Here is a 27,647-nt window from a genome sequence, read left to right on the forward strand (position 1 = left end):
GAGTTAGACCCACCAGAAACTCAAGACAACAATGTGGAACGTTGGTGTCTCCCTGCTCTGAGCTATCTCTGTTGGAAAGGCTTTTGGAAATGAAGACAAATGGAAATGTAGCCCCTGGAGTTGTTATTACTGTTACTCAAAAGCCTCAGGCATCCAGGCTCTGACCTGTTTGGCCAGTTGCCCTATGCTGCTGAGGATGCTCTGCTCCTTTTCACTAGAAAGCAAAAGCAGTTTTGTGCCCAACAGGCGATTGACTTTTCTCTTGCTTTTTTTTTTGGTCTCCTCCACTGCCTTCCCCTTCAAGGGGGGAGCAAAGGGTGGTGCAGCCTGTGGGTTTAACTGGACACCATCCCTTTAATGTGGACTTGTGTCCAAAAATAAATGCTACTGAAGGACTAAACAGATGTGAAAAGAAGGCTTGGACACTTGGAAGACAAGACTGCTTTGTGTTTCCCAAAGCAAAGAGCCTGTTCACAACGAGGTTACTTTTTTAGACAAACACTAGTCCTGTGACACTGCCAAGGTCAGTAGGTGCCCAGCAGAGCACTGTGAATTTGGGGCAGACATGCTCTGGGAGTGGGGCACAGTTTTTCTCCCCCTCCAGAGTATTTACCAGTATGTTAATGGAGAGGAGAGAAATTTGCTTTGCTGTTCCATTTTATCTCTTCTACAGGCATGGAACATGCATCAGTTTGCCAATGGAAGAGCTTCCATCCATCTTCCATCTTTTTGGGACAGCAGTATGGCCTTAGTGCTGTGGTAGGTCTCTCATGCTGTTTTGGGAAGCGAGGGCTGAGCTGCTGCCATTCTGCAGCTCAGAAATCTGGGAAGGCAAGGACATGTCCCAGGCAGGATCCTGGAGTGATTCTCATGGCAGTGGGGAAAGTCAGTGAGTGGGTGGGTGACCCCCACTTCAAGTACAAATACCCTACCTGACAGTGATTTTTAAAGGGGTTTGGGTGACCGGTACATTTTTATGATGTGTTTTGAGTGCTTGTCTCCTCTTTTCTAGAATTGGCCCTGTACAGCCACTTTGAGCTAAGCCTCTGCTGCTTGTCCTGGCTGCATGTCTGGTACAGGTCAATCCATGGTCTTGGTGAGCTTTGCTTTCTTCAAGAACCAGACAGAATTCAAAGCAAATAGCTTGGTACAGGCACCTCGTTTTCAGGTGAGCAAGGTCTGACTGCTGCAGCAATCTCAGTGGGGCTGGGAGGCTTTGTACTTCACCTCAGGCACTTAACTAATTCCTCATAGAGTGCAGTATATTCTGAAGTGTGGTCTTTATGTCTCAGTTGTCTATAAAATGAAAGTGCTAGTTCATCCTGAGAAGGGTTAGTGTCTCACACACACAAGAAAGGCAGGTGAAGTTCTTTCACTGTCTCTAAAGCGCTGGGCTCTGAGTCATCCAGAGCCTCTGAGGACTCTGGTTGAAATTTTAAGGGTACCTCATTATGGCTGAATCTCCAGCACTGTCTGTAGTCACACACCAAAGTAGTCATCTCACAAAGGACAAATGTTGAGAAATTAAAGGAACAAAAGAGTGCAATCAACTGCACTGAAGACCTGAGGAGTTGAATGTGCAGGAACTGGAACAAAAAGTTTTGGAAGTGGATTCCAAAACTGGCTGGAATGTGCAGGAGGACAAACCCTGAAGGGAAACACTCCAAAACTAGTGGGATAAACAACCAGCCCCAAAAATATGCAGGAGTTTGCTGAGAGCAGGCAAGGGATGGGCAGAAGGTCTCAGCAGCAATGGGGTGTTCAGGTGCAGCCAGGCACTGAAATCAGAGGTCTGGAGGGGAACCACTGCAGGAAATGATCATCATCATCATAAGGAAATGCCTTTGGAGCCCATCACCCTGCACAGGGCTGAGCCCCTGTGCCAGGGGCATGTTCAGTCCAGCCGTTCTGGACCTGCTTTATGAGCTACTCTGTCATCTTTGCCAGGAGTGTGGCATCAGAGACAAGTGTTGGGGCAAGAATTAAGGCACTATTTGCCTCAGTCTTCCCATTTTAATTTGCTGAGGTTAGAAAATATAAGGGTAGAATGAGAAATGTCTAATGTAAAGTTGTGAATCAGATTTTGAAAAGGAAATGAAACAGATGGTAGAAGGTTTCAGTTAGATAAATACAGAAGAGGAAAAGAGGAAAAACGTGGTCATCATGTAGTGAGAATTGGATTGAGATTAGACCAATCTACATATGGTCCAAAATGAATTAAAACCACTTTACCTATGTTTTCAGTAGAGATGATTATATTGGACAATGGGACAAAGATGAGATTTCTAGTAGGAACATGCTTAAGGGAATGAAAATTATCACATGTAAGACAGAAGGAAAAGCTTAAAGATTTCCATGTGCTCAGATCAAGGTGCCCTGGCAGATTTCCACCTCAGGATTTGGAAAGAGCTGGCACTTTAAAGGAGCTCAGCGTAACCTTGTATTTCTCTTTGATGACTGACTTTTTTTCCCAAGACAAATGAAACACAGGTGATACACTCTATCCAGACATGAGTCAAGAATTTGATATTACACCACATGGGAAATCAGTAGTTGAAGTTGAGAAGATGGGGATTAGTGTGGATGGCAATGCAGAACTGCTGAAGTGAAGGACAGGGAGCTCTGAGGGAAGGAGAAATGCCCGACAGAGAGTGGAACTCCTCAAGGGTCAGTCTTGAGCCAGTCTTGTTTTGTTAATGACTCTGGCACAGCTGTAGCAATGTCATACAGAAATTTGCTGAGGACACAGGCTTTGCTAATAGAGAGAAGGATCAGAACATCAATCAGCAATAAATTAATGACAGAATTTGAGATAGAATAGACAAAGTATAAAGACAGGCAGTTAAAAATTAATCACTAGAATATCACATTACTCACTTGAGAATGACAAAAGCAGGGTGGTAAAAAAAAAACACATAGAGAGAATTACTTGCTCTGAGGGATAACTGTGAGCCACCAATCTGATATGGAAAGGCAAACACAGTCCCAGAAGATACAGGTTCACTCATGTTCAAGGAAGATTAGCAGGTACAGAGAAGGGCATTAAGGATGATCAGAGGGTTTAGAACAAGAGGAGACTAGAAGAGCTTCATTTGTTTAGTTTCTCAAAACAAAGACTAGAGCAGATAGGATTGTTTTTGGTAAATACATCTGATAGGTAAAGATCAGAGAAAAAAAGAGAACTGTTTAAACTAAATTATGATTCTGGCACAAGAACAAATGATATTAGGGCTGGAAATTTAAAATGAAGTGTTAGAATAGCCTGCCAAAAAGCGTGATATGATGTAATTGATTGTGATAGTGGGAGACTGGCTCAGTAATGCTGAGCCCTGTGTTCCTAGAAACGTGCAGCAGACAGGATTTTGGCAAAGTGGGCTCTGGCCTCTAACAAGGAGGAGGAGCCCTGTGCTGCCTGTGTGAGCATGAGAAAGCGTAACTGGCCAGTCACCAGCTTTGGAAATGGGGGGAAAAAAGGAAGCTTTGATTTCAACAGCTAAAGTGAAGTCCTTCCCTCCTCCTCCCCTATGGGAACTGGCAAACTCAGCTCTTTAATGGTTCATCTCAGCCTTGCCTATAAATAGATAAATGAGATTCCTCCTGTCCCAGTGAGTAATTCTGACATCCTCCCGCTGCCTCAGAGAGCTGAGTCACAGGCACTCTGCACTCCAGTCCCTGCATTACTTACATGGTCTCAAAGGAAATTTTAACACATCCAATGAATCATCAGGGATTGGATCATGTTTAAAGTTATTCCATTGGCATTTCCCTTCCATTGTAGCAAGTCTGCCAATACCTAAAACTTTGGCTAATCTGGACTCAAAACACATTAAGGAAACAGCATGTTGACATATACAGCTACTAATAAAAATAATAAGAAGTCTTTAAATTTGCACCAAAAAACAAGTGACCCTTAGTGGATTCCTCTCTTGCTTTTGGACCTGTTAATTTTGTCAGACTCTTCCTTTTTTTGTAGCTGCTTATTTAAAGGAACTCAAAATTTGAAATGTTTACTATTCAGTCGTTAGGCCCCTAATTTAATCTCCTGCAGATTTCCTGCCAAAATATTATTTGCACTGAGATGAAGCTTGCAGCCCATGTTCATTCTGTCTCAGAGACACACATTCCTGGTCTTACCCATATGAAAAATAAAATGCCTGCAAAGCAAAGACAAAACCAGAGCAGTGTTAAGTAAAGAACACAGGGCAGTGATACCTCACTGTATGAGCCTCGTGGGGCATTGTCACTTGTCACCTTGTCTTCTCCCCAGTGGTTCAGTGTGGTCTGGTTGACTTAGAAGCGACACAACATTTGAAATCAGAACATCTGCCTCTCTGTCCCTCTCAGAAAACATCTGGAAGAGTGGAAAATTCTCCAGCAGAATCTGGGGGCTGTGAAACAAATACAGAAATGTTTCTCTCTGTTGGTTTTCTGGCTTGCCTTTCATATCTCAGAACCGGTTGGGACATTTCATTCATTATTACCAGACTTGGTTTCAGTCAGTGAGAAATGCTAACATTTGCTGGCTTGCTGCTGTAGTTTGGTATTCTTAGACCTAAAACCTGGTTTGTTCTTTTGATAACCTTAGGAAATCTGTGTCTTATTTAAATAACATTTTTCTAGTACCTTTTCATCAGACAGTTCTCTGCCTGTGTATAGATTGTTAATAAACGTTTGCTCCACACATTCCAGTGTGAGCTGCAGTCGCTCCATGAGACACTTCTGTTGTGAGGCTTGCTGGGTTATTTATCAGCCCAGCACAGCTTTCACTGCCAGTTGCTGCCAGCTGTTAACTATACAATAGCATTGGGAACAAAATCAGTTCTGGCTCTGCCAGCAGAGTTGGACATAATTCAGCTACCTGTTGATAAATGATGATTTGTTTAACAGCATAAACTATAATATTTTTGTAGCCAACAGTTTTCACCCTTGTCTGCAGCTGGTAAAAAAACTGAGGAATTCCCAAAAGTTCCTCATTTGTGTCTTTTTCAAGTTTTCTTACAGCAATGCTTTGTACTGTTGTCTCTGTGCAGGAGAAGACATCCTGAATGGGCAAAGCAGTGGTGTCTGCATGCTGCTGGAGTAAGGCAGCTGCATTCCTTGGTGCCACTTGGCTGCACTCTGAAGCAGCAATGCCCACTGGACAGCTGGGCTATAGGGATGCTCCAGGACAAGCCAGAGGCCTGAAAACAAGCCAGGGTTTCTGTAAAGCATTAATCACCCCGTGCAGGGCTGGGCACTGGGAATGGGGCAAGGGTGCTCTCGCAGCACACACATGGTTTCTATCTAAGCTTTGTTTCAGCTGGATCTTTCCCACTAACACATCCTTCTTTAACACCTTGTACTAATTTACTTGGGGCTGTTTAGCAGCACAAATCAATTAAGTGCAGCAGAAACCCACTGAGACAGGGAGAGTTCCCTATCTCTGGTTCGGCCGGGGTGGGAGGCACGCAGAGGTTAAGCTTGTGCTTTTTGCCACACAGGGAGTGAGGGTGGAGCGTGGAGCAGCCCCCAGCTCACCTCCTCTGTGGGTGTCAGCTCTCCCCAGCAGCCTCAGAGAGACTCACAGCTGCTCCAGGAGCTCTGAGGATCTTGGGGAGCTTCTCATCTGGCATCAAATAATCAGAGAACTGGAGAGTGCCAGCCCTGCTGCCATATCCCACTGAGATTGGCCAGGGAGCCTCACTGAACAGGGCTGAGCAGTCCTGAGGTACCAGCTGTGTCCTGGAGCAGGGACAGGGTACAGTGAGGGCCTCCAAGCTCACCTTCATGTGTCTCACAGGTCTGTCCATCATGAAATTGCCTGTACCTGCTGGGGAGAAGTCACTGCTCAGTGGTTTAGCTGCCACTGGCCAGAGGGACATGCAGGGGTTTAGAAAGTAGCAAAGTCATAAAATATGAATGAGAACAGAGTCAGAAAAAATGAGTGGCTTTAAAATAATCATTTGGTTGGTCTTGTTCCAAGTGTAGCACCAGCTCAGCATGCCAAGCAGAGCTCAGGAAGTGCCTTCCGGCTGTCAGCCCCATGGGAACGGGATGCAGGGATGTGCCTCTGCTTCAGGCTGGGCTGGAGCTTCTCACACACAGCACAGGCTCCAGAAACAGGAGATGGTAATTCAAGCCACATGATAAAGCTGATCCACACAATGAAGGAAGATAAAGCCTAACCAAGCAATTCCTGCTCCTCATGGGTGTCTCTCAGGAGGGCCTGAGGCTGTAGGACATACCCTCGGCTCACAGAGACCATTAATCATGAGTGTGCCTTAGTCCCTGGCTATTTTAATCACTGTTGAAATACACACTCCTAAAAATGGTATTTGATTCCAATGCACATGATTTCCTTTGGCTTTCTTTCCCCCAGTTAAGTGCAAGCTGTAACTGCTTGGAAGTCTACACACTGGGATCCATAGATTTGCTTCTCACTTGTCATGTAGCAAAAATCACTTGGTACTACACATAGCGTAAGATCTGTGACACCAGACATAAATATCAGAATATACCATAATAGGGCTGTGGTCTGAGTGTGCTCCCACCTGTCCTGTGCAGTGGCACACTGGAAATGTCACTGGGTCCTACTGGATCATCAGTCCTTCCCTGTTCCACTTTATAATGTAACGATTGAAAATGCCTCTTGTATATGCTAGCACTAATCAGGATGTCAGTCTGTTGTGGGAGAAGTGAATGAATCATGAGAAACTGATGAACTGGGGGTATATTTGTAAAGGGTAGGCTGTAGAAACCAGTTAGTCTTTAATTTTTCCTTTAAAAATGAAGAACAAAAGTCACAGGAAGTTTAAGGGGAAAACAAATTGCTTTTCCACAGATTGAGGAGCACAGCAGAGAGTCCTTGTACTGCTCAGCTTCTCTCATGATGCAGATGAGCAGCCTGAGGAGTCTGGGGGTGTCTTCCTTTAAGTGCAGACTAAATACATTGTGCCCAGCTCCATGGGCTTACTGGTACCGTAATTTACAAACTGAATTTCTCTGCAGTTTTTGTCTATGAGGGTGTTGCTATTGAGTTTAAAGAACCAATCTGAGTTTACAGACAGAAAGAAAAAGTGAAGTTTACAGGAATATCAACTTAAAAATATAAGGAACATTTTGCAGATACACTAATCATCAGGGACCCCTTCAGTATCTGTCACACTGAGCCAGGTCATAGGCCCATGACACCAGGACAAATAGCCAAGAGGACTTCTCACAATTATAACCTGGGGTTTAAATCATTACACCAAACAACATTATTTACCTGGGACACCACAACTGTTTTTCTTGTATCCTTTGTATTCAGGACACAGCACATTATTTTTTCTTTTTTTTTTTTTTTTTTTTAAAGCTGCATAGAAAGCAGCATCAATCTCAGTAACAAGAGGACTTTCTGTCTATTTGGCTTCCAGATTAAGAAGACAAATCCTGCTCCAATGACATAACAAACTTTTCAAACTTGATGTTGCAGAGAAGGCACAGTCATGCTGTTCTAGATCAGCTGATGAGTGTGTGTGCTGAACTTGGCACTCAGGGATGTCAGCTCACTTTTCTGAGGGATTGTTTTGGTTTTTCTCTTTAAAAAGTACCAAGTATCAGCCTTTGAACCCCAGGCAATACAAACTGGGCACCAGAACAGGGTCCAGCTCATGTGAAGGTTGGCCCAGCCATCCCACTGGAGAAGTTGTAGTTTCTTTCCCACCAACTCCAGCAAATGTTCTTTTGGTGAAACATGGCCAATTCTGGTCCAATTAAAAAGAAAAAGCCCAGTAACCACCTGCTAAAGCTGAAGGTTCCTTGAAAGCTTGGATTTATTCAGTCTTGCTGAAAATCAAATGTTTAAACTAGACGAAAGTTTGCCAAAATAACTATTTCCTCTGTGAAGTGGCTATTTATTCATCAGAAACTACATCGAAGTACCACAGGGCTGCAATAAAAGAAATAAAATGAATTTGCCTGCAAAGTGTATTTTCTACTCTAATTTTATTCCATGTATGTGTCTGACATACAATTTCCATTTGATTGAATGTACCACATTAAACTGTTCTGGACAGGAGCTGTGCACTGAAAGCAGCTGATAACAGTGCAAGGCAAGCATCGCCTGCAGTGAGAGACTCCTTGCAGGCATTAACAGAATTACTTGTACTTGAAGAGAAATTTCTAGTTTTTTCCCTTTTCCCTGCTGGGATCTCACCCTGCACCCTTTGCTCTGTGCTGCCTTGGGTCAGTTCTTTGTGGGCAGTGGTAACGCTGTCGCCAATCCAGATGCTCTGCACCTTCCAAGGATGGGCAAAGCAGCATCACTGGTGACTCAGGCTTAGTTCATCTGCTGTTACCTGTTTTTCAGAGAAAAAATTGTGTGCATGTGAGGACATGGGTGTTTTATTTCAGCAGGATCTATTTTCATGTTCATGACGCTTAGCACAGACTAGGGATGACAACTTGAAGGAAGTCTGGGGCAGAGCTTGACAGCAGTGGAAGCTGAGGGCATCACCTGAGTCTGAAAAGCCCCCATAGTTGCCTGCATGGACTTTTCAAAACACTTTTAGGTATTTCTGCCTTTTTTTCAAGCTAAATTGGAGGTGCTAAGTGACACTGAACTTTAAAAAGAAAGAAAATTCAATCTAGTCAGATTTGTTCTTGAAGTCATAGTGGCTTAGTGTGAGCACTAAGAAATGGACTTGGGTCCGTTGACAGTGTCCTCAAATGTTAAAGAGGGACCAGCAGGGCTGGATCCCACTGCAGGATGTGCACAAAGGATCCTGCATGTGAACTCCTGGCCATGTACCAAGTGACCCTAAGACCTCTGCTGCACCAACTCTCCTCTCTGACAGGCAGCGTGGCAACTTGGGGAGATTTGGGAACAGAACTGACAAAACCAGCACCAAACCACGGTGCTCTGCCATGCAGTCACACACATGAAGGGTTTTGTCCACAGAGCCCGGATAAGTGGGCAACTTGCAGCTTGCCACAAGGAAAAAGACACAAGGTTATAAAGCCCTGGAACAGTTCCTCAGACATTTCTATAGGCAAAGTTCCCATAGCACATAACATCCATTCATCAGGGCCTGGGCTGCAGGAGGAACTGCAGGAGTTGCTCTCTGCGCATCCTCTGTTAGAAGTTTTGACTCGTCCTTCTGACCTTAAAATCCATGGGTGGGTTCTCTTCACAGTGGCAGAGCTGAGTAGGAAGACGCTGGGGAGGCGTATTCCAGGGCAAAAAATATGTTTATTTTAACATATAAATATTCTTATTTAAAGTGTTGATACTAAAGATAAAAATTGTAACAGAAACTCATCCAAAAATGTTACAAACCCCCATTCCTGATCCTCCTGTTTTCATCACAAAGAATATTCCACAGTAGTAGAGTGTTACTTTGCAGCCTGTTAGCAGAAGAGATGATTGGGTCAGTTTGCTGTAGGTGTCAGAATCAGAACAGATTTAACTAATTCCATCCAACCATCTTGCCAAGGAAACATTCAAGCCCTTTTATCTCGTTTCAGTGTCCAAAAAAGACACAAGAGTTGCTGGATACAGAAATCCTTCTGGAGAGGAGCAGCAGAACTGGGGTTTCCTGTGATGAGGCAGTCTCAGAAATCAAAGGTGTAAAAGTGGGAAGTCTGGACACAAACAGTTCCAAAAGTGTCACTTTTCAGCTGACACGAAGGACACTCCCAGTTCCGTGGGGCCTTGAACAGCCCAGGTTTCTTTATTCCCGGTGGGTTGAACAGTATCCATCCTTCACTGATAGCAGCACCTTCCTTGTGCCCATTGTGTCTTATCTGTCACACAGTCACTGGGACATGGATTGTCCTTTAGGGCTTGCTTACCCAGCAGCTGCAATAGCTATGGCAGGATGACTCCATGTGAACACTCATTCCACAGCCACGGGATCAGCTCCTGGTTCATACCATACCTTAAGTGGAGCAGCCTCAGTGTGCCTTACAAAGTTAAGCCAGACCTGGGACTCAGCTCAGGGTTTCTAGTCATTCCTTGTTTATAGAGAATTCAGCTTTAAGAAAAGCAGTTGAAATGCTCCTGAGAATGACAAATAACAGATGAGTAAATCTTGCTCCAGAGCCATAAAACTCAATTTAAAAAAAAAAACAAAAAAAACCCCCATGCAATCCTAATCTATTGGCATAGGCATATAAAGCAGAATTAATTGATAATCATATCAATTAATTGATAAAATTCTAAAAGCCATTAACAAAGCCTTTTCAGAAAGGTAATGAATAAGTAATCCACAAAGACAACGTGAAAGGACTGCTGCTGCTGCTGTGGGGCCAGGGACCCATTATTTTGTCTATCCATACCCCTGGAGTTATTAAAGGATAAAAGCTTTGAACATTGCTGCAGAGTTCAATGAAAATAAAAACTTTTACTCAGCATACAGAAGCTTTCAGAAATGCAAATAAAGTATTAGAATGCATAAAGATGGCAAATAATTGAAAATTATGGTTCTGTTTAACAAATTGCTTCTTTGCACACAATTACTTCATCATGGTCTGATCTGAAATATGAGAGCAGGAATAAAGTTCAGAGAAAGATGCTGTGGATGACCAGAGACCTGCAATGAACTTGCTGAAAGAGAAGTAAAACAGAACTGGGAGGAATGGTTTGGGTAAGGGCTCTTTCAGTGGGCTTGGGGTGCATCTCTCTAGTTGCATTTATTTCTGGTGGGGAGAAATGTCACAGACACAACAAGGAGGGAAAGCACTCAGCTTGTTTAATTTCCTCATCTTTGTGCTACAGTTCTCATGCCCTGAGCATCATAAGAAGCTCATGCTCCACGCCACAGGTCACAGCACCACGTCCTTCTTGTTCCACTTCAACAGGAACGGCATCCCCAGCCTGGCACCCTGCTCTGACCTGCCAGCCCTCCTTCCCGAGGGCCGCCTGCCCTCGAGCTCTCCTTCCAGGCCTCCCCATGCCACAGTTGACTATTGCAAGAACAATAAGGATTTTTAGGGGCATTATGACTGGGTTAGTAAAACACAGCTGCCCCTGAAAGTCCCTCATTTTTCTTGCTGCCGCTCAGTCGGTCCCCAGGAGGGCAGGGTCTGACAGGTCCGTTCTCTCCAGCACGGCACACGCGGCTCTGCTGATGTGCCCGGTAGTGCCCCAGTGCCCCAGTGCCCAGTGCCCCAGTGCCCAGCCCACACAGCAGGGGAAGGTGTGCAACTGCTTTGCCATCCCTGCTGGCTCCTCCTAAGCGAACGCCACACTGCGTTTCAGCGTAATGCCAGATGGCTCGTCTGTCACTCGCGAGGATGCCACCAACCACAGCCTGGCACAGCTCTCTGCAGGCAGCCCTGGAACACCCCAGCCACCGGGGCAAACAGCAGGATCACCTTGTCCTGCACCCAGGTGAGCAGTGGTGTTTGGCCGGGGGAAGTGGAGACCCCAGGGCTGACCGGCCCCACACATCCCACACTGGGTCATAACCTGCAACCCCAGGGGCACTTGGAGCTCCCCAAGGGACTTGCAGCACCCAGGTCCCAGCAGGAAAGCTCACACCCATCTGCAGCAGCAGTTGCCTTTAATTTATTAATAAAGCTGAGAATTTTAGGGGATTACTTCTGATTTCTTAACAACTTTCAGCTAAAGTAATATCTGAAGAAGATCTGTACATTTCCATCTAAAAAGGGATTAACTATTTGGCTGGGAAATTTCAACCATCATTCACAAGTCCTCCTGGAAATCCCAGCCCAGCCCTGCATGTTCTTAGGGCAAGGAAGAACACTTTAATTTTAACTGATCAGTATTTTGATGGCAGTGGATTCAACAGAAACTACAGGCAGATTCCCACAGTTCTGCTCTTACAGGGGTGGGCCCCATCCCATAACGGGCTTGCAAGTGTCCCTGCAAGCTGTTGCCCTTGAGAAGGACTTTGAGAGATGCTCAAGCACTTCCAGGAGAGTTTGTGCCAAAGCAGGGAACTCCATAGCACTCTTGGGGCTTTTCTTCTTTTTTTTCCCCTTGTAGTAAAAGCATCACATTGGTGCCTCAGCAAGGGACCCTTTGGCAGCATCATGTTTGCAGGTGCTGCTATTCACACAAGCCATGTCCAGGGACATGCACACAGCTGGTGTGACCAGGGATGCTTGGGGAGCCACAAAGGTCCCAGCCCTGTGCAACACAAGACAAATATCCTCACCAATCCCACACAGGATGACACTCCATGATAACAGACAACCGGGCATCCAAAAACCTCAGAGACCCTCTCAGAACTGCACAGAGCCACACCTTATTTTCATTTACAATTTCTTCTGTAAGTCAGCTGAAAGCAAACCCTATGCCTTGACTTGGTAATAAAACATTCCAAATCCAAATATTATTTGCATCTTTGAGAAAGTTACAACAGCAGGGCAACAATAATAATTAAAAAAAAGCAGCAGCCCTCTAAATGCTAATGACGTTGGTGCCCTAAATGAAGCATAAAAGCCAGAGCCCACAAGAAGCACAGCATGAGTCAGAGCATCAGCAGTCCCACACTGAAAGCAGCACTCCTGGCTGTTTCATTCATTTGAGGAATCAATTCTTTTGGAATGAGCACCAAGTAGTTTTTAGGACTAAAATGAAAATGAGATGCATGTTGTTATTTTCAAAAGTTTTTTGCCCTTTTTTTCTTCTCCTTGGTTTGACAATAAGCAACTCTTTGTAGTTGAGGGGAGCCCCAGGCAGGACCAGGTCCCTGCAGCACTGGCTGCTGTACCACCATGGAAGAAATCTGATGAGCCCCTGCCCCAGGGAGAACACAACCTCCCCAGCAGCCAAGACCCCACTGCGAGCAGGCAGAGCAGACCCAGGGCACAGAAGAGCAGGTAACTGGAGTTGTTGCAGCCTAGGAAGGCTGTCTCACCCCCAGCTGTATTTTAATGGCATTGGGTCATTGGCAGAATTGAGTGAGGATGGATATGTGCTGAAGGGGAATACCCTCCACAGAGGCTTTGCATGTTCCCTCTTGGATTGTAAAGCCAGCACGAGGCTGTGCACTACAAGAGTGAATATTGCCTAAGCTACTTTTGGCTCCCTGCTACCCCTGTCCCATTTCTAGATAAAGCACAATCAGATTCTGATGATCAAAGCGCTCATCTCTAGGTTACACTGATGTTAACTCAAATTATATTTGTTGTGCTCTATCTGAAACTTAGAAAATGGAAGAGCAGAACAAAACCAAAGCGAAGGTAAAAAAATTATTGCAGTTTCTAGAATTCTTCCAGCTTTAGTCATGGAAAGGGATTGTTAGAAACGGACAAAGGGCTGTTTCCTTTAATTTTTTTAAGTGTGAATTTTGTCTTGACAGTTTCCTTTCAGAAACAAAAATTGAAAACAAATTGTCCCATACACAAAACAAAGGGACAGATCCTCAGCTGGAATGGACTGGTATTACCAAGTGAGTAACACCCACTCACAGGAGAGATTCTGAGCCTTTTAAACAGCAGCTGCCGATCCTGCTGTGCCCAGACAAGAGCTTCAGCCTCCGGGTTTAGATGGCAGCAGTGCTGGCTCTACGTTGCTTGGAAAAGACAAAGGACTGCCTTCAGAGCAGTTGAAAGTGCATCAAAGCTCTGAGGACTCTGGGACTGTACACTTCCCAAATCTGGAGTGGACAGCGGACACAACACCAAGAGAGCATCCCATATCAGCATGGCCCTGAAATCAATGTGTTGCTTTGGAGAAATGCTGGCAAAACTTCCAGAAACCATTACATGTGGGGTTTGCTTTCTGGAACAAGGCGTGGCTCTGCGTTTTGTCTCAAAACCAAGATCAGGCTGATCACCATCTTGAAAATTACAGGAGCAGTCCCCAAGAAAGTATTAACTGTACAGCACAAAAGGAATGCACAGTGAGAACTGTGATCCATCCTGGACGGTCCTGCCCCTGTCCCTCACCCACAAAAAATTAAAAATACACACATTAGGAGAATTCAGGAAGTGTCTCCCTTTGCCAAGGAACAGACCATGTCCCCATTGTCACTGTCTCCAGCAGAGCTGCCCAGCTGAGCTCCTGTCTGGGAGAGCCAAAGTGCAGGAACACTTGAGCACTACTGGAAGAGCACCCAGCCTCGGGGGCTGACAAGAGGTGGGTTTGACCACGTGCATTTGACATCTCCTCTCTCTTTACAATCCTCATTTTGCAGCATCAGTTTTTTTTCTCCCACTCCCAACATCAGCAGAGGAGCTGGAAAGCCAGAGTTATTTTTAGGAGATGGTACATTTAGGCTCTGTTCATCTTGACTGGGTCCCTTTGAAAATGGTAAGGTTGGATAATCAAACACATTTCACAGACTTTCCATAGAGGCTGCTTTGCAAACAAGCCTCCCACCATTCAGATACTCAGGCGCCAATATTTCAAAGAGGAGCTTTTGATGCTGTCCTGGTTTGCCTCAGCATGGTGACCTCACTAGCATTTATACACAGAGCCTTGGAGAACAAGCAGATTAAAGCAGCTGACTTTAAGTATATAAAATAAAACAATTAGTCATCAACAAGCTACTAGAGGCTGCCACATTACACTCATTTGAGTAGCAAGGGACCATGACCTGGCTCAGGCTGGCAATGAAGATGGCAGTGTTGCCTGGACAAATTGCCCATGTGTGGACAAAGCACACCTACAGCAGCTCAGGTGGGAGTTCACTGGTGCATGACTGACACATCAAACTGGCTGGCACCACGACAGAGACAGGAGGGGAGAACCGTAGAGCAGTAGGAGAAAAATGCCAAGGGAGAAGCTGTGGCTGGAAGAGGCTCCATGATTCCTTCAAATTAACCTGGGCATGGCCAACCAGACCAGCCTGACAACTGCTGTCCTGTTAAAGTCTCCAAAAGAAGGGGGGAAAGGGGACACATCTGAACAGCCTCTTGATAATGGTCCATTGCTCATGCTGAGTTTCAGACAATGTCCAGGACTGGCTGGAGCAGTCCCAGGCCACAGTTCTGCCCAGGACCACGCTCAGTACCACTGGCTGGTGGGTTCAGTAGTGCAGCTGTAAGCCAAGGCTCTGGCCCCAGCAGTGCTGGAGCAGCTGGAGAGGGCTGGAGGGGGGTATGGATAATGACCAGCAGTGCCCATCCTGCTGGCTCCAGAGGAGTGTGTTCCCACAGAGCCCTGCCCAGACTGCTCACTGACAGGAAAAGCAGCCACGCTGCTGGCCTCGACCTGCCAGTGCTGCCCCCAGTGCCCAACCCACCTAGACCCTGACCAGGGAGTCAAGAGAGAAGCTGCCAGCAAGAGGCTGCCTGGCCTGGGCTCTGCTGCCCAGCACTGAGGGAAGCAAAGAGTTATAGGAGAGCAGCAGGGAATTACCAAGCAAAAGGGATTTTTAAATTTCACTTAAAACAAAACTGAGGCATTACCACAAAGCATATGGCCACACCTTGCTACTTACTTGGCTTTGCTGACAAGACCAGCTTTTTCCTTAGCTATTCAAATATAAGTTCTGGGTGCCTAACTCGCTCTTTCAAACTCATTTTCAAACTCCAGCCAAAAATCACTTTCTGATTCACCACTTTCTCAGGCACAGTATTATTCAGAGAACGCCTGCAGGCTGGTACTGTGCTGTACAAAGTACATAAGCACAAGTTTAATTACTCCGTGGACAGGGGATGTGATTAATTGTATTTTTTAAGTTAAGCATGTGCTTAAGCATGCTACTGACCTGGAGCTTTAGGTGGATCTATCAGGTGTTCTGGTGCTCTCCCATTTACCAGTTCTTTGAGGTCAAATAAGTGGAAAGACTATAAGAATATTTCTTTGCTCATACACTCCAAAGAGTTCACACACAGTCCAGTTTCTGACTTTTTAAAAAACTACAAATTAGGATTTATTCTCCCTATTTTTGCACCAATGCTGATTATGAGCATTACAATAATATGTATATGGGCCAGAATGTATTAGCATTAAAACATGAGCTAATTATTGTCATTTACAAGCTTTTAAAAAGCATTTGGCTTAGTTCTTTACTTTGCCTGGATACTGCTTCAGGTAAGAACTTAGATTCACTTCATTTGCACACTTTGTGGATTAGTTCTCTTATGTCTGGGCAGTGTACAAAGTCCTAAAAAAATATGGAGCATATAATTAAAACTATTGCCCCTGCTAGCAGTGGACTCATCGCATGGAAGAAGTCAAGCATAAAATGTGCATCAGCTATGGGTGGTCACGTAAATTCACATTTCATTAGCCACAGCTTACATGATCCTGGGGATTTTTTTCACTGTGCTTTTCCACCTTTCCAGCAAAGACTTATTCCTAGTTCATAATAATTTAGCAAAGTCAAATTGTGTCCAGTCCCTGGGACCTGAAAGCTCCACTTTTTTTTTTTTAAAGACACAACTGCCCCTTTTGTGGTACTCAGGGAGCCTGGATGGACCGGACAGAGCCACTCCTCGAGGCAGGCGTGTGACCCATGTGCAGTGCCAGCATCCCAAGGGCAGGGAACACCCATGCCCAGCTACACCCACCAGCAGTGACATTTCACAGGGACAAGCCAAGAGACTTCCACTGGAGCAAAGCATGTGCAAATCAATTTTCAACAAGCGAGGGAGAGCACAGAGGGTTTGGTTACAAGCGAGGAGGCACGTGCCTCTGAAGGGAGCCTTCTTTGAAGAAGTAAACAGATACAATAATTGATAAGTGTTTTGGCTTCGCCTCATCACTAATCCCATCACATGCTGCTCCTTGCCAGCACATTCATGAAAAGTGTCTATTTTGGATTCTGAGGCACAACAGAGAGGAGAAAAAACCCCACAGTTCCCAGAGAGACAGCAGGCCAAGCCCAGGTGCACTCACTCTTCTTGAAGCACTAATACACTGACCTCAAGCTTTTAAACTATATTGCTTTCTGCTTAAGATGTTGGTCTTTTGTTGTAAGTTTAAGCTTTTTTTTGTACTAAAAGCGGTAAAATCTTGTACAGAAAATGAAGTTTACATTACTGGGGATCCCAGACTTAGTGCTGCAGGTGTGGGAGAATTTACATGACTTTTCCCTCTCATTTCAGCATTACTTCTTAGAGGTAGCTCTGAAATGGTTTTTTTCAAATGGAACAGATTGGCCAGGTGCAGATTCATAACCACTGATAACTGTGGAGAATGTCCACTGGTTTTGGAGTCTGACTCTATATATCCAGAAGCTCCTTACAGCAGCAAGTCACAGGACAACCCCAATCATTTGCTGAATGTCATTAATTAAACTAGACAGGAGTTGACAACATGAAGCCGAGCTAGGTGTCTTTAAAATTGCTAGTAGTTTAGAGCCATAATAATAGGTTAAAGAAACCAAATTCACTTGTCATAAAGATTGAAAGAAAGTTACAGCAACATGCAGAACAGCTGGATGCTGCAGGCACACCCTGGTGCTGGTGCCTGAGGGTGCTCAGTGCCAAGCCACCACTGGGACCTCCAGTCCCCTGTTACAGGTGGAGCTTCTCATCTGCAAGCTTGGGACCTCTCATACCAAAGCCATCAAGCAAGTCTCTGAGTTAAATGAAATATATGATTAAAAACCTTTATATTTGCATTAGTTGCTAGTGAGCCTTCACATCTGTGACTCAAAACTGATTGTACACACTTCCTGATGAGCACAGAAAGAGCTGTCTCCCAGCCTCAAGTATTAACTCACCCAGTGAGACACCCTGACCCTGGAGCCATCTCCTCCTTTCCTCTGCCTTGAGGGGAAGTCCAGACCAAGAACCCACTGTTTAGACTGATGAAGTTAACTGAACTCCATACTGGGTGAATTAGGAATCATTTTGCCAGGTACTTCTAATGAGATACTTCAGTGAGAATGAGATGTTATCATTTATCAGCTCTATGAGTGTCCAGGCCCTTCAGTACTGCATGGGGCACAAGAAATGCTTGGCAAAAGGGGAAATTCAATCCCTTTAAAAATACTTTTAATGAACAAGAGGCTTCTGACTGTCAAGTAATAACTCAGCAGTGCTGCTTACATTCAAAGCCATGCCTGGAAGAGTGAAGTAACAGCAAATTTCATTAAAAGTAAAATCATCAGTTGCTGTGGAAATCATTCAGGTGGGAGACTATTTCTGGAGGCTGTATTGGGATGTACCACATTTCCTTCACCCGGACTAAAGCTTTTCCTTCTGGGTGTGAATTTACTCAAGTGGGACAGGAGACAAGAGAGGAAGAGCTCAGCCTGGTGACTGATTCCGTTCACCTCCGTTACACTGCACAGGCCACAGGCAAGAGAAGCACAGGTAGCACAAGATCCTGACCACAGGTTTCAAAGAAACCCTTGTGTTTGCAGCCCACCAGTTCAGGGGTTATAATCCCATCCACACCACCCTAGAGCACAGCTCACACTGCACTTTGTAACAGCCTCTTTAGATGTACTTTTAAGCACTGAAACGCTGCTTTCTGCCTGCAAACAACTGACCGTAATCTGGCATTAATGTAACACTGATAGATGACCAGTTATAAAATATTTCTGTTTGGAAAACACACTTCAAAGTTACAGAAGGTTTGAAAGTATTAGAATTTCCTGACAGTTCTGAGCATAGTGCTATAAAATGATAGTGTGCTTGTGACTGTTTGTCTGAAAACATTACCCGTCACCAAAATTAGAGCACGGGACAAATCCTGGGCTGGTGCAGATCAGGAGATCTCTGCTGGCTTACAGGAGATGTTTTATTTAGCACTGGGCACACCTGCTGTTTCTTTGGAGAGCTGTAAATTCATTCTGTGATGTAGCCACATCTACAAGCCAAATTTATGTATTTTAAGACAAAACTACTATCAAATATTTTGAAATTAAATTGCAGTTTATGTTCTTTTTGAAGGCAATAATACCTTAAAAGTATAAAGACATCCAAAACTTTATATAACTAGTATTACATAACACCTTAAACTGGCTCATAAGCATCTTCCTTACTCTGGATTTATTTTTATGCCCCCATTTTTATTTGGGGCATGTGAAACAACTCGCTATACAAGTGCAGTTACTCATATGGGGCTGGCCTTGGGTGGGGAAAGAGTTCACTCTATGGAAATTCTAAAGTGAGAAACTTATTGCTATGTTTGCAAAGAAACACTGTCAGAAAAAAAAATGTTTAATTGTTTCTCACTGCCCTTGATGGCCATTGATACAGAAATTAAATGAAGCTTTAGAAGGGGGCTAGAAATAGCATTAGTTTTAAAGGCTGACTGCACACAGCCCCCTCCGACTGCACAGAGCATTAGTGCCATAAATACATGTGAATGTTCTCATTCAGACTGTAATTTATTCCCCAAGGAGATGCAAAACTAGCTCAAATATGCTGCAAGAGAACCAAACTCTTCCAATGAAGTGAGTGCAGTATGTGAATCCTGGAGCTAAATTTAGGCTGGGACTTGGAGTAAAGTAATTGTAACCTCAGAGTAGCACTTTGAGTTGCAGTAACAAACACCGTGCAAAGATTTGGGGAAGTTCTGCTCCTTTGTTACAATCTATTGTGCGTGACGTTTTGGGAGCTCTTTACTGACTCAGATTTAAGAAATTCAGCTTAAGTTACTCAGTCGAATTTTATTGTTCAGTGAAATTGTTTAAAACATCCCTTCATTTAGATTGTTTCTAAAATGTAGATTCAGGTTGGTTTTGGGGTGCATACAGCAGCAGACATTCTTAATGTACTGAAAGCTTGATGTAAAACATCATTAACTGTAGTGCTGAATAATCCACAAGATGGAAAAATTGGATAAATATCTGATGAATATCTGATTAGGGGGTTTTTTCCGAACGACATTATTTTTTTGCTGTCATGGTCCAAGGTAAATTAAAATGGATGAGCTCATTTGTGATTAAGCACCTTTCTGTTTCTTGTTCTGTACAACTGTTATTTGCATGGGAAAGTTTTCCTTCTTCAGAAATATTTCCTTCAAAATTAACAGATGAAGTCACAATTATACAAAATATCTCTGTAGTCAAAGCAGATTTTTTAATAAAAAATACTTTAAACACAACTGAGACTTCAAGTCTTTTATAGTATCCTTCAAGTGTAAAATACACCCATAATACAAGAATTGAGGAATCCTTTATCTTTCTTTAAAAAATCAAAATAGCATTTACAGTTTTAAATCAAGCGTATTTTAACTGAACTACAATAAAATTCTTTACAAAGCAAACCCTCATTTCATACAAGATTTTTCATGCATATTCTGGCTCCAAAGCTCCAAATCAGTTTGCCACAACTTGTTTCACTGGAATTCATCAAAAGACTAAAAAGCCAAGTGCCAATGAGCCGAGTTCTGGCTTCGGCAGAAACTGTCCAACCAATCTCTGCAGCCTGGAAAGCCCCAGTTCTCAGAATTAGCTGATGCTTTAAACAAGAGATCATAATCAAAATCATGATTCCTGACAAAGTCTCAATATTTCACTCTATAAATTCTTAATTCATTTTCCAGCCATTTGTAGGTTGCTGCTGGCTCCACCCTCTCAAATATCAGCAATTGCTGCTGCTCCTACAGAAAATTCCACTTTGGGGAAATGTGATATTATTCCAGATGTTACAGTCTACGGCAGTTCTGCCTAACCCAACCTGATCGTCACTCTGTAATGCAGCTGAGCCTTAAACAGCTTCTGGAATTTATTCCTTAAACTACTGCACTTGCATATTTGAATTTAACCCTACCGACAGTCATATACTCAAAAGCCTTGTTCTTTGTAACAACAGAGCCACCCCTAAAGAGTTTTTTTCCAAAAACATAAAACCATGACTAATTTTAGCAGGCCTTTGGGTCACTGTAGATTAGTTCCTACAGCCTGCTGATTGAATTAGTGTTTTAAACTGAGTTCCTTGCCATACTTTGAAAGTTATCATGCAGAGAGATTTTGTTGAGTCAAATCTGCTTTCAAATTTTATAGTTTGAGGAAATTCCATACTTGGAACAGCAAAAGAAAAAAAGAAAAAAGTGAAGTGCATTTATAGAGATTCAAACCAGTTGCGAGAACTGGAATGTCACTATTTTTTTTCATCAGATTTCACCAGGAAAAGGATGGGAAGAGATCCTGCCCTGCCTCCAGACATCCAGGACTGAACTTTCAGCAGACTGGACAGTTCAGGTGATGTTTCCTCCTCAGAATCCCATCCACGGCAGTGGGCATTGCTCCATGGGCCCACATCTGGCCAAGTTCTGCACAGTAACTGCCTGAGCAGGACTCCAAAGCCTCTGTCAGGTGGCATGCTTTGTAATTAAAATAATAATAATAACAATAACAATAATAATAATAATGGACAATTCCATCGGACATGATCTAGGAATCACAACTCCAGTCCTGGACCTATAAATGGTGTCACTAACAAATCTGTATTGGGAAAATACTGAAATCTTGCAAATGTGGGCACATCATCTACCCACATGGACATCAGGGACACTGGGAAGGACTTTGTCCCAAAGGACACAAAGATTAAAGGCCTGCTGCCACAGAAAGGAAAACCCAACAGCCTCATAAACTGACAGGCCACCAAGATCCAAATAAAATTCAGGAAGTCTATCCAAAATCAATCTCTTGGAAATATTTTGATTCTTCAGTGCTAAAGAAATGTGTCATGAATCCAAAGCCCATGAGTTGGGAAGGGGAAGCTGTCCCCAGACCAGCATCACCCTGGCTCATTTTCTTCTGTCTGCAGCCACATGATTTCTTTTCCACACTGCTGCTGGCTCACACCAAGCCATGGGTGATGGGATCTGAAAGAGCTATTCTGCCCTCAGCAAGGAAGGGTTTCCCTACCCCAGCAGTCAGACACTCCTCTCTGTGGGATCTGAGCAGTTGTAACCCTCCTGGTAGTACCATTACATCGACCCTCCCGAGCCCTAGAGAAGCCCCTCTACCAAGCCAGGATCACACTGGCAAAAGGAGACAGCAAAGCGTCTTTGCTTTGGCAAAGTCACACGGGTGCCACCAATTTACCTTTGACAGAGATGTCACTCGGACTGTGGCAAGGAGCCAAAGCCTCGGAGGTGTGTCCTCACCTGTGGGCCAGCACCAGCCGTCCTGCAGCCTCTCCCAGGCTCTCCTACCCTCTTCCCCTCCCCTCTGGGACCTGGCACTTTTGGGTCCTTAGAAAGGGAAGTGATGAAATCAGCAGGAGCTGGTTTTCTCAAGTAGGCCAGCAGTGGGAACGGAGAAGCACATTCCCTTCCCTGTCTGGTTTGCCTCTGTGTGCTGAAGAGCTGGCCTGGAGCGGGAGCTGGCACCAAGCACAGCCCGAGCTCAGCATTTGCCATCTGCAGATGGAGCCAAGAGTGGAGGAAAAAGTGTCTGCAAGCTGGGCACACACTCACTGCTGCACTCCTGTGAGGTTCAGTCCTCTCTACGGGTGCAAGGCTCTAACACAAGCACGTCCAGGATTCTATGAAAGGTCTGTACTGAACAAGAGAGCAGATCCCAGGCACGATCTGACTCCAACCTGCCCCTGATTACACATATCTGTAACCCAGACACCACAGGCTTGCTCTGCCCTGTGCCCTCCTGCAACTTAAAATACAGCCCTGGCTCGAAGGTCTCTATTTGCAAACATAGAGGAACAGTGGTTCTTAAATTGCAGGCAAACATTTGACTTCACTCAGGGCAATTGAAAGAATATCCTGCATGAACCCCACCCTTCTGCCTGACAACTCAAACCTTAATGCCTAGATAGTTTTCTTTCAGGCCTTATCACAGATAAAATATGGCCTTTTTTTTTCCTGAAGGAGTAAAACCTGCCAAATATTTACCAACTCTTTCAGAAAGCTGAAAATGTCACCCCTACAGTGTAATAAACTTCCCCGGAAAGGCCCTGATAAATAGAAAGCCTTGCTGTACTGCCCACAACTAGTTTAGTGTGGCCTAAGTATTGCCAAGTCTGACTGACAAAGAAAGCATATTTGTACACACAGAAAGATTAGCAAGAGAGGCATAAAGTTTGTAAGTGAAAATAAAACAAAGCCCCATTATTAACTGGGGAGGGGGGAATAATTGAATCTGCATCCCAGAGAGCACAGAACATTATGAAAGCCTCAGAGCTAAAACAATAATTTAAGAGCTTGTCCACAACTTGCAGCAGAAGCTTGAACCATCTTCTTTAGCATTTGGAAAGTGCTAAACCATGGTCTACCCCCAACTTAGTCTTCAGAGTAATATTATTTAAAAATAAAATATTTTTACTTGGTAATTTGACCCACAAAAAGTCATTTGGGGCATGAGGGAATGCTCCCTTCCAGCCTGAACTTTAATTCAGAGAGAATGTTTAAACTCCACAGTGTAAACCAGATGCTGAGAAATACATCTGCATTGTACTGTATGTTCTTTGGGGCACAGACAGAAGTTGGAAAGTGCCTGTCAATGCAGTGTGTGTGGCTACAATCTAAATAATCCTAATAATGTCGATGAATGGACAAAAACCCACATTCCTAGTACCAGCCAGTCTGTCAACAGACTTCTTGTAGCTATAGACAACTATATCCACACTAGTGCAAACAGATGAATATTGCTTAAAAAAATGTGTCCTTTCACCTTGGCAAATGCCCTTAAGGAAAAAAAAAAGTCTACAAGTGACTAGGGAGTTGGAAGCTCAAAGGTACACATTTAACAACCCTTGTGACCATAAAATACTGAGCACTCACTCTCTACAGAAGCCAGGCTTCCACTGAATCTTGACTGGTGCACTCAAACGAAAAGGTAGCAACTCAAATTACGCCGTATAGTGCTCCAAAATAGGTTTCAGGAGGACAAAACCTGCCAGAGCTACTTAAAGGCAGGAAGAAACCAATTGTTGCTGGAGAAAAAAAAAAAAATATCCAGATTATGTTAAACCTGACAAAAGCTAAACTCAGCTGTTTACAAAGTTTCACAAAGAACAGCACAGTTAAGAAACTCTCATATTAAAGGGTAAACTTCACATTAGCCCACCAGCAAGTCCAGGAGCCTGACCAGCAACACAACCAACAGAAATCCTGCTTGCCAGAGATGCCTAATAAGTTGCACAAGTTGAAGGAGCGGGCTGAGGAGGCACAGGAATCTCTTCCCCGTCCCCCTTTCACACCATCAGGTTTTAATGTTAATGATACGGCTTTGCATGCCTAAAGTATTTTTACACTATGCTTGTCTTCTTGTAGCGCTGACTTGTTCCAGGGAGAATGATTAGAATCAGATTTCTGTGATTTCATTGCAGATTAATTTCGTTAAGGGCTACAGATCTGCAGGGAGAAGACCGCTGCAAATACTCCGGCAGAGTGGGCTCCAGGGGGTTCTGTCCTAAACAGGTAACAGTATCTTTGTATTTATTCCTTAATTTCAGGTAGTTTTCCTTTTGTAGCCACTAGACTTAGTTATTTGGAAAAACAGGCATATAGGGAAAACAAACGTGCAAAAAGTTTTCCTTGAAATTTTGGTTTCAAAGAAAGCTCCCAACCAGACTAGGTTCATGAAGAGAACAGGCCCAAGTAAGATCTGACTGCATCCACTGTCCCCCAAGTCAAAAGAAGCACCTGAGGGACCACACACAGGAGATAATTCTGATCTGTCAAGGTCTGTATGTCCTGACATGTGTCAGAGCAATAGCTGTTAATACATGTTAGTGTGCTGTACACAAGTGTTTGGATATAAAGGGCCGAAGGAGAATAAAATACGCAGAGTTCTGTAAGAGCATTTGTAAATTTCTCTTAATTCCAAAAGAAATAACATTGTTATTTTTCATGGGCAATTGCTACAGAAAATTGTGCTGAAAACCGAGTTTGCTCGTAAAAATTTCATGGGAACAGAGCATAAAAGTTATGTGAGTCTGTGTATACATATACAGAATGTAGACTCCAGCAATGCTATATATCAGAAAGAAAATTAAATTCTAAGTGGCTCAAAAAAACACACAGGAAGATTTTAATTTTCCATTTGCTTTTATAGACTTTAGCCATGAGAATACTGTTGCCACTTGACCTTTTTCTTTACTGGAGGTCAATATCATTGACTTTTTTACAAGAGACAAATAAAAACATCTCTACATAAATCAAAAAATTATGAGTACCCTCAAAATAATTCTAAGAACTTAAAATGTAATGTAACATAACGCAGAACGGCACAGAAGTTATAAATATGATGCTATACAAGCCAAGAGTAATATACACACCCAGACTTGTATATACACTCTGCCCAAAGAAGGAGCACAAACCAGTGTCTGCAGACATGCAGTGTGCCGAATCGAAATCCAACAAATAATAAGGAACTCCGGAATGCTGGGTGGTAAAAGCGCTTAGGTGACTAAGAGAATTCCCGGTGCTCTGTATGGATGTGACTAGATTTGTTTAAAAAGAAGAAAAAAAAAAAAAAGAAAAAAAGAAAAAAAAAGGAAAAAGGAAAAAGAAAACAGATGTGTTTTTTGAAAGTGAAAGGGGAGGGAAGGATGCACATGGTCCTGTGGGAGCGAAACCCAGCGCTCGCTCCGCGCCAAGGCAGGGCCGGGCACAGCCGGTCCGGGCCGCCGCGAAGCCGCGGGGATGGCCGTCAGCACCGGTAGGACGCGTACATTTAAGGCCCTTTCCGAAGCAGAAAGACACAAAATGCACTTACGGTTCGCGGAGAACCAGCTCCGTTCTCTGCCCGCGGGGAGCCGGGACACCCGCCGGCCCCGGCGCCGGGCAAGCCGCGCTCCCCGAGGGCCGCCCGAGCAGCGCCCGCCGTGCCCCCGAGCCGAGCCGCCCGGGCCGGGCCCCGCGTCCCGCCCGAGCGGCCCCGGGCAGCGCCAGCGGCGCCGCCGCGCTCCGTCTTCGCCCGCTGCGCGCCCGGCAGGTCCCGGGAGCCGAGAACTGGGACTTTGTAGGCCAGTTGAAGACATGAACCTCTCATCTCGCCCGCAAAGACCCAGCCCTCAGCTCGCCCATCAGGCGCAGGCGACCACTGCTCACCGCTATCTTTAATTGAACCCCTTTTTCTGGCCGGTGCCCACCGCCAGCGCAGAGCCCCCGCCCCGGGGCCATCGGGGACCCCGCCGGAGCGGGATCGTTCCCCCGGCCGGGGGAGGCAGCGATCCGTGCCGTCCCCTCCCCGAACTTGAAAGCTGTCCCGGTCCCGGCTCCCGGAGGCAGCTCCGCACCTCGGGCCGGGCCCCGACGCCCATCGTGACTCGGCAGTGCCGATCCCGCTCCTGCGGGAACTTCGTGCGCGGAGAGACGGGAGCGAAAACACCAAACGGACAGAAAATCTCCAGCCCCTCCGTTACCTGCTGTGAGTAGGGGGGGCACGGGAAAGGGGATCGCGGGCCCCTGCGGCCGCCTCCCCGCCCAGAGCCGCAGGTCCTCGGGAATCCGCACGGGAAGGGCTCGGGCTGAGCTACAGCTGAGCGGGGAGCGGCGGCGGGCGGGCGGCCGCGCTCCCCTCTCCTGCCTCCCGCAGCCCGGTGGCTCGCAGATGGGTATTTAAGTCGGTATTGATCACGATGGGTTTTTTTCCTACCCTTCCTCTTTGCCCTTGCAAAAGGCAAAATTAAAAATAAATAAATAAAATGCGTTGCCACAAGGGACGTTGCAACATTTCTCTCGGCTTTTCAAACGCGGCGTTTGCCCCAGCGAGATTCAAGTGTCCCGACAAAAGAGCACCAAAGAAGTAGGGGAAAGAGGGGAAAACCACCAAAACCACCCAAAAGCAGCAGAAAAAAAAAAACCCATTAATTAAAAAAAGCCAAAATCCAACACCCAAAGCCATCAAACCGGAGAGAGACGAGCTGCTCCGTGCAGCGTTGCGATCCCGGGCGGCGGGGCTCCCGTCCGGCGCAGACACGCGTCCCTCAAAAGTTCGCTCCACGTGTTGCGGCCGCGTCCCGGGAGGGTCAGCGCGGCCCGGTGCACCGGGGCGGTGCGGGCTCACTCCGCCGCTCCCGCGCCGTTTAAGGAAGCGGCCAGTCCCCACCCCTGCGCCGGGCAGCTCCCGCCGCAGCCCGGCCCGGCGGCTCCGCCAGCTCTCCCGGACTGCCCTCCCCACCCGCTGCCCTCCGCGACGCCCCGCCGGCACGGCCGGCTCCGCACGGGGCAGGCGGAGGGTCCGCGGTCCGGAGCGGCCGGCGCGCCCCGCGCAGCCCCGGCCGCTCCCGCCCTTCCCCGCGCTCCTCCCGCCGGGGCAGCCCCGCGGCCCCGCGCACCGAGGGGGCGGCGCGCCCCCTGCCGGCCGCTCCCGGCGCTGCGCGGAGCGGGGCGAGCCGGGCCCGGGGGGACAGAGCGTGCGGCCACCCCGGCAGCGCCCGGCGGCGACACCCGCTCCGCGCCCCGCACGCAACGAGCCTGCTCGCGGCTGGCATCTCCCTGCGCTTCTCCCTGCATATCTCGCCCTACATCTCCCTGCGCTGCTCTGTGTGTATCTCCCCACACGGCTCCCTGCACTGTTCCCCGCAGATTTCCCTGTGCGCTCCTCGCATGTCTCCCTGCACAGTTCCCTGCGCTGCTCCCTATATGTCCCTGCGCACCTTGAAGTGGGCACGGACACCTTGTCTATATCACAGGTATGTCAAAGGACATACCCTACCCTTCCATGCGTGCCAAGTCTCTTCATTTACATCTCCAGTAAAGCTGGGTGAGTACACCTCTGTGACTGAGAACACCTGGGCACAGCTGTACAGTGTGTAGATAGATTGTGTCATTTCATTACGATACACTCAGTTGTAAATGTGTTTTAAGAAAATGCCACAAGGACCTGAAAAGT

At 45.7% G+C, this 27,647-nt stretch overlaps 1 protein-coding gene across 1 annotated transcript; it reads right to left on the reverse strand.

The window, feature by feature from the left end:
- Positions 1-6,763: 6,763 nt before the first annotated feature.
- On the reverse strand, positions 6,764-26,486 carry LOC131585971 (collagen alpha-2(I) chain-like). The gene is made up of 3 exons (XM_058852664.1): positions 26,482-26,486; positions 25,527-26,157; positions 6,764-10,021 (listed from the first exon to the last, which is right to left on the reverse strand). Exons 1-3 carry the CDS (start codon positions 26,484-26,486, stop codon positions 9,998-10,000), a joined length of 660 nt encoding a protein of 219 aa, XP_058708647.1. The 3' UTR covers positions 6,764-9,997.
- Between the last annotated feature and the right edge of the window lie 1,161 nt (positions 26,487-27,647).

Source organism: Poecile atricapillus, chromosome 17 (genome assembly GCF_030490865.1).
Source record: "Poecile atricapillus isolate bPoeAtr1 chromosome 17, bPoeAtr1.hap1, whole genome shotgun sequence".
Classification (NCBI taxonomy): domain Eukaryota; kingdom Metazoa; phylum Chordata; class Aves; order Passeriformes; family Paridae; genus Poecile; species Poecile atricapillus.